This window comes from Panulirus ornatus, chromosome 14, assembly GCF_036320965.1.
Source record: "Panulirus ornatus isolate Po-2019 chromosome 14, ASM3632096v1, whole genome shotgun sequence".
Classification (NCBI taxonomy): Eukaryota; Metazoa; Arthropoda; class Malacostraca; order Decapoda; family Palinuridae; genus Panulirus; species Panulirus ornatus.
Genome location: NC_092237.1, coordinates 15,802,234 through 15,810,009, shown reverse-complemented (window position 1 = coordinate 15,810,009; position 7,776 = coordinate 15,802,234). Strand labels below are relative to the sequence as shown.

Genomic DNA, 7,776 nt, shown 5'->3' with positions numbered 1-7,776 from the left:
ACACATAGACTTGTCAGTTTAACTTGATATATCACTCTATTGAGTGAAAAAATAGGAACTGCATATATTAGCATGGAAGTCCATACTGCATTAGCACAGAATGGAAAAGTGTATGAGTGAACTGAGTCACTATATGCACCTGATCCATCCCATATTCTGTGAATGGGCAAAAAGTCATGAATGACGGGGATAGTGCTGCTAGGGACCTGGCGTATACATAAATCTACCAAAACCATGAAAGCTTCAGAAAAGCAAATCAGCCCTAAATATGAATATTTTCAATATTAGCTAGTTTGTAACCATCATTTTCTGGAAGTAACATAAAACTTTTACCTGAAAGTTTCATATATTCTCAAGTTGGGCATTTAAAAATCCTTGGCACAGTAAACAACAGAGTAGTATGTCAGAAACCAACTACTGGCATCACAAATATTGTTTCCACATCCTTTGCCCATATTTTCTCAATTCAGCTACTTGGTAATAATCAAAGTGCTTTAGGGTTTAGTACATGATTTCTGTCCTGCCTAGACAGAAAGGAAATATATATAGATATATGAATATGGAAAGTTCTGTGATGCCTGGATGTGGAAAGGGAGCTGTGGTTTCGGTGCATTATACATGACAGCAAGAGACTGAGTGTGAACGAATGTGACCTTTGTTGTCTTTTCCTAACGCTACCTTGCACACATGCGGGGGGAAGGGGGTGTCATTTCATGTGGCGGGGTGGCAACGGGAATGAATAAAGGCAGCAAGTATGAATTATGTACATGTGTATATATGTATATGTCCGAGTGTGTATATGTATGTATATGTTGAGATGTATAGGTTTGTATATGTGCGTGTGGGTGGGTTGGGCCGTTCTTTCGTCTGTTTCCTTGCACTACCTCGCCGACGCGGGAGACAGCGACAAAGCAAAATAAATAAATAAATAAATAGAATATATATATATATAAAGTACATAGATTTATACAAATAATGTATTTAGCTTTATATAAATAATGGAATACATAGTATTGGGAATTATAAAATATTGTACAATGGATGTGTAGATTTTACATCATTGTAGGGGAAGCATTATGTGCCTAGCTGCAGTGAAGTCTGAATATTTATTCATTTAATAATTACACCACGCACATAAGAAATGCATTACTATATTGATATACATGTTATCTGTTTAAACAAATAAACTTTTAAATGGTACGACAAAAAATTACTAGATATTTGCTAATTTACTGAAATTTGCTTGTGAGGGCACATTAAATATTTAAAGTAGCTGCAGTCAATGGGTTAAAAAGACTGCAGTATAGTTTATCAAAATAAATAAAAACTGATCTTTACAAAGTGAAAAATGTATTTTGTTTTGGCAGAAAGTTTTTACAACCCAGGTTCTTCTTTCACAACTGGTTCATCTTTAATATCAACTGGTACTTCTTTGATATCTTCGTTTGGTTCTTCTTTAATACTTGGTTCTTCTTTAATAATAACGTCACACATATTTACTTCCTCGGAAGCAATGCCATCCATGACCCATAGAGAACATTTCCCTTTCTTCATCAATGAAGCATTAGTTTTCACTGATTCTTTATGTAATACATTATCAATTATATTTTCAGAACTTCCATTAATCTGGAACTCTTTTTGGCTTATCAAACTTACTTTCCTAGTCAATTTACCATTACCATCGATACTTATTGCTTTATCACCACTATGTATACTCATATGACTTACTAGTGATGACTTCCAACCATACATTTCTCCACATTCACTACATCTGTATGGTTTGTCACCTGTATGAGACCGCATGTGTTGAGCTAAATATGATTTCCGGGGAAAGGTTTTGCAACACTGAGTGCACTTGAATGGTTTATCTCCTGAGTGCACATACATATGGTCTTTTAATCCAGTTTTACATGAATATGTTGCTCCACAGTCAGTACACACATAAGGCTTTTCACCAGTATGTATTCTCATGTGCTGAGTGAGGTTCGATGCCCAACAAAATGACTTTCCACACTCATTACACTTGAAGGGCTTGTCACCAGTATGTTTTTTCATGTGCTGATTTAGGTTCGACTTTCTGTTGAAGGCTTCTCCACATTCACTACACACAAAAGGTTTCTCATCTGTATGAATTATCATGTGAGCAAGTAGACGAGACCTGTGGGGAAATGTTTTCCCACACACAGTACACTCAAACAAGCTCTTACCAGAATTCATTTTTATACAGTAAGTAACGAAAGCCAAAGTTAACTTTAATTTTCTTTTTTTAGTAATCACAGATAACCTGGCTTTTGGTGTTTACATCACAACAAACTGTTCAGTATATATTCAGTATGAATGTACAGTTTAACCCTTCCACTGCAACCATTGGATGTATCATAATAAACATTTATACCACCTGACTGCAAAGTCTGAGTTTACCCCACAGCTATTTTAAAAAATAAATCCCCTTGCTGCATCATTTGGGATCATCCCAGCAACTTTGAAACAACCATCATATTGGCATGCCTTCTGACAGAAGTGTGCAATGCCAGGTTTCACTTACTCTCCATATTATGAATTTCTTATTGCTTAATATGCGAGTTACAAATGTGGAAAACAAATAACTTCTACATGAAGAGAAAGGCATGATTTTAGCCCCTTACTGACTTGGTCATGCTCATATTTATACTGTTTACAGTAAAACACATTTCAGTTTTTTAAACTGATATTTTTAATTGCTGGTATGGATTTTAACAAGTCTCATTTTCAAGTTTAGAAAATACTTCTTTCGGTGTTGAAACAGTAATACAAAAGGTCATTTAGATTCATTTTTTGTGTATAACTGCCTTTATATCAATTTCTTTTTAAATCATTACTTTTTCAGCACTTAAATATGGTGTTTATGGATTATTAATACCAGATATATGAATTACAACTTCTTTCACTGTTGATAAACTAATGCAAAAGGTCACTGATTCTTTTATTTTTTGGTGGACAATTGACATTTGCTGCAAACCAGCCTGAAAACTAACCGCACAGTGAAAGGGTTAAACTGATTCTTACATTCAAATTGGCTGTATTTTAAGCTTTTGAAAGTTTCATAATTCCCTCACTTTCTTATATGTGTGGGATTGATATGTAATTTACCAACATGTGGGGAAAAGTCTAGATTTTATGGGCCAATACAGTTATGTCTAGCTTTCAGAGAAATGGAATGCAATACTATGTCCATATTCACTTAATGCAGATATCTGTTCCAGTGAACATTACCAGCATTAATGATTACTTTTCAGTGTTGTTACAGAATATTTTCAAGAAACTAATTCATAGAAAAAAATGGACTCTGTGTTAATAATGTACTCAGCAAATTACAAGTACTCAGTAATAATATTGGTAACAAAATTTCAACTAAGCTATCTTTTATGTTACTGTTCTTCATCCACAAGTATCATAACATCATCACCTATATCAAATATAAATACAGTATTACTTGAAATGCAGGATAACCTGTGTTAGCAGTATTGTGTAGTTCCACTTTTCTTGACAGTTCTTCCAGCATCCTGTTTCTGAAAAAAAAAGAATTACACTGAAAATTTGATAATTAAACTATTCACTTTAAATATCATTTAACCTTGAAAATTTGAAAATAAAACTATTCACTTTAAAGATCATTTAACCTCTAACCAACATAAGTATTACCACACTAATAGTAAAGAAAATAACCTTTCCATATATGATTCTTTTCTATGACTACACCACCTTGGTCAAAACATTTGATATTATGCTATGCACTAGCAGGCATGAAATGATCCCTCAATGTGTAAGAAATTGCACAATTATTTCTCTTCCAAAAAGGTGCACAAATTCTTTTTTTCTTGAGGATAAAGACAACCATTCCTAGTCACGTTAAAACATATTATCTACTGGGCTGGCCAATCTTATGTATACATTGCATGTTCACTAACATTTCCTAAAAAGTTTTTTCATTTTTATGATACAGTGCAAAAAAAATCAAAACTTTTTTCTTTTTTTAGGAATTAAGTGCTATAAATTTGTATTTCAGGAAAAACACATTACTTACTGGACAGACCAATCCTATGGAGGGACAGTATGGGTGCAGTGGGTGCTAAAGATGGTAGTACATGTAACAAGTCCCCTATAACTGCTCATAACGACCTACCATGGTTACTTGTGGGTTAATGAGGCTTCTAGGCAGCTCTAGTGGCTTGTCCTTTGTTTGGGTTGCCATCTATGGCCAACCAACAGAGTGAAGAATTCAACTTGTGGCAAGAAAACATGGGCACTCCATGATGCTTTCTTTTGAGAACAATACCTCTGAAAAAGTTCAAGAAAGTAGTAAAAATTAGTATGCTTTCTTCTTTGTTGGCATGGAAGGGTGATGAGTGGACAAGGAACATCTTTGCAATTGGTTTGTGATAAGTACGTTATTTCCTAGGCTTGATTCATTTTACAGAAATGCTTCAAGTTATATTTCCCAGCAGCCTAGCATTGTCTTATATTTCATATTGTTTGAAAAATCTTGTTATTTTAATCTCACAGCGATCTAGTTTCTGGGATGTATAGTTGCTGTGCATAAGTCCAGTCATTTACAAAGAAACTCGGTGTTGCACACAAGGGAGGAAAAACCAGATGACTGCTAAAAGTAAGCTTAGAAAACCTGTTCTAAGTCCCAATGATTTCTACAAGCGATTCACCCACTTTCACACTAATTCACTCCATAATTTCCCTGAGCTTCACAGACCAACATAATATCAATTAACATATTATAAAACCCAGGGGATACTAGGGAAAGAATGCTCCCCACAGATCTTGCATAAGAGATGAAAGAGGGGTGGGAATATAAGGCTACAAATCCCCTCCTATATTATAATTTTCCACTAAAACTGAATAGAGGAAGGCAGCTACGTTGCAGATATTACCTCTATGCCCTTGTTGTCTGTTCTTGATACTACCTTATTTGTATGGGGAACTATGAATGAAATTGAAAACGGAAAATAACCCTAAACAAATCCCTACATCCTCAATCCTCAAAGAAAAAAAAATGTCAGCATCATCAACATCCTTGAAAAGTTACTAAAAAAATATATATAATAATAAGATGGCACAAAGTAAAATACAAAATTATAGTAAACGTTGTTCATTAGGGTTATCCTAGGTTCAACATGATGTCAATGGACTGAACCAGGGTATGTGAAGCATCTGGGGTAAACCACGGAAAGCGCTGTGGATCAAAAGCTGTGGTTTCGATACAATATGCATCACAGCTAGAGAATGAATGTGAGCGGATGTGGCCTTTCTTCATCTGTTCCTGGCACTACCTCACTAACACAAGAAATAAAGATCAAGTAAGAAATATATGTACATAGGGAGGAATTGGTAAAAGTATGAATACTGAAAAAGAAAAGTATGAAAAGTTCATAATACATCCTTCAAAATAACATTACTCATGTTACAATAATACTCTTAGGTTTAGTTTGTTATATAATCATTTCTGTACATTCAGATTATGGCATATCTATATGCATTTTACATACTAGTATTTTCACCCTAATTTATGTTAAGATGCCTTATATAATCATATATGATCCACTGTGATTGCAGAAATACCAGTGGAGCATGGTTTGGAGCATTATATTTTACTGAACAATATTAGATAAGGAGACAGCAGTCTATCCAAGAAAATAGAGGGTTAATTAAAGTAGGAGTAGGTAATACACTTGCAAAACATCAACAGAGCCTATGAAACCCCACCAAACCTCCCAAGCTATCAAGGTTTGTCTCAATACTCTGGCTGAAACATACCAGTCAAACTCATGTAAATGCATTACTTTAATGTATCAACAAATAGATGATAAAGCATATTCCCAGCAGATGAATATACACATGTAGATATATATACACACATATATATATATATCCACTGCAGCTTTAGGTGCTGGGGTTATGTGAGGTTTTATGGATTCTGTTGACAATTCACAATGTATCGCCAACTATTTTGTGAATTAACCCTACATTTTCTGATATAAATAACCATTATCATCTTTATCAATTGGAACCAAACCTGGCATGTATTTCTGTAATCAAAACAAACTATATGAAACACCTCCGGCATAATTAATAATTTATCAAGCCTAGTTTTGAGGAAAAGGCTAAACTGATAGATTACCTTACTCCATGTTTCATAGCCCTGCCCACTTTGTGGAACTCAAAATTTCGAAATCAAGGGTTTTTAAATGTCGTCAAAGGACATAACAATCTTGTATTCTATTAAGTCTTCTGACTTTTTTTTGTATTTTCTGCCATTAATGCAGATGTAGAGCTATACTAGTTCATAATCTGCAAATCTTATCCTATTCTCACACACTACTAAGAAAAATTATCCATAATCCAAAGTTCTCTATGCTGAGCTTTTATTGGAATTTTAATCTAAATACCATTATGATCATTCTTTTTCTAGCACAAACCATGTTAAAGTACCAGATTCTTTGTTTACCAAATTACATGCAGGTATTGCCGGGCTCCACCTTCATACGTTACACCGCCAGTAGCGCGTTATCGAAGAACTTTTCATCTCAAAGGAGTCTACATTTCCCTGCTATAGGAAGTAGTGCGGCCTTTGGCTGCAGGAGCCAAGAGAACAGCCCAAGGTAACACCAGGACTCTTTTATATGATTGGTTCTGGGGTAATTACAAAAATTACCAGCAGGAAGTACATACCGGGTAGAGACGCCTGAATGCATGATTTTCAATTTGAAAGGCCACTGCACTCAACAGAACTTGGCGCCTTCATAAAGATCAAAATACACTGCCACTGTTAGCCGATACCAAGTTTCAAATATAATCACACATATTCCCAACACTAAAGAAATAATGAATTCGGGTAAAGATACCGTATCTATACCACATCACTTTATAACGTCTATATGATTTTAGTTATGTCTTTTGTTCTACTCTGCACAGTTTCTAAATAAAGAGAGAAAGAGACTTTAAGTCACCTGATAACTGTATGGAAGTCCGTGATGGACTGAGAGGAGGTCAAACAAGCACACAGTTACTCGCCTTCCTCATCTTGTTTACGTCTTGTAGTAGTAATCTCCTCAAATCTTGTCTGTCATCGATTCTCTTATTCTTTTCCTTCTACTTGATTTCATGTTTGCTGAATTCATGGAAGGTTGTCCATGCACAGCCTCATTATCTTTTGTCCCATACAATTTGTGGACTGTGTGTTTTCGTCCCCTGGACTGCTTGTTTGTGATGTATTCGTCAGCCCGACTCTTAGTCGGTGGCTTTGTTTATCACCAGGACTGCTAGTCGGTGGCTGTATTTGTCGCCAGGACTATTGATCGGTGGCTTTGTTCGTCACCATGACTATTGGTTGGTGGTTGTGTTCGTCGCCAGGACTATTGATCGGTGGCTTTGTTCGTCACCAGGACTATTGGTTGGTGGTTGAGTTCGTCACCATGACTATTGGTTAGTGGTTGTGTTCGTCACCATGACTATTGGTTGGTGGTTGTGTTCGTCGCCATGACTATTGGTTGGTGGTTGAGATCGTCACCATGACTATTGGTTGGTGGTTGTGTTCGTCACCATAACTATTGGTTGGTGGTTGTGTTCGTCACCATGACTATTGGTTGGTGGTTGTGTTCGTCACCATGGCTATTGGTTGGTGGTTGTGTTCGTCGCCAGGACTATTGGCTGGCGGTTGTGTTCGTCGCCAGGACTATTGGTTGGTGGTAGTGCTCGTCACCATGACTATTGGTTGGTGGTTGTGTT

The 7,776-nt window shown here is 35.9% G+C and overlaps 1 protein-coding gene across 4 annotated transcripts; it reads right to left on the bottom strand.

Annotated features, from left to right (window-relative positions):
- Window positions 1-958: 958 nt before the first annotated feature.
- On the bottom strand, window positions 959-7,302 carry LOC139753331 (uncharacterized). Of its 4 annotated transcripts, none has more exons than XM_071669674.1 (3): window positions 6,999-7,302; window positions 4,064-4,317; window positions 959-3,548 (listed from the first exon to the last, which is right to left on the bottom strand). In XM_071669674.1, the coding sequence occupies exon 3, from the start codon at window positions 2,215-2,217 to the stop codon at window positions 1,375-1,377; it is 843 nt and encodes a 280-aa protein (XP_071525775.1). In that variant the 5' UTR covers window positions 2,218-3,548; window positions 4,064-4,317; window positions 6,999-7,302; the 3' UTR covers window positions 959-1,374. The 4 variants fall into 4 exon arrangements, with proteins under 4 accessions (XP_071525775.1, XP_071525774.1, XP_071525776.1 ...); XM_071669673.1 differs by having other exon boundaries at window positions 4,163-4,317; XM_071669675.1 differs by having other exon boundaries at window positions 4,163-4,317; window positions 7,063-7,302.
- Window positions 7,303-7,776: the final 474 nt, after the last annotated feature.

What these genes read in the sequence shown, in the direction of transcription:
- LOC139753331 (XM_071669674.1), bottom strand. Translation starts at nt 2,217, where the DNA reads ATGAATTCTGGTAAGAGCTTGTTTGAGTGTACTGTGTGTGGGAAAACA.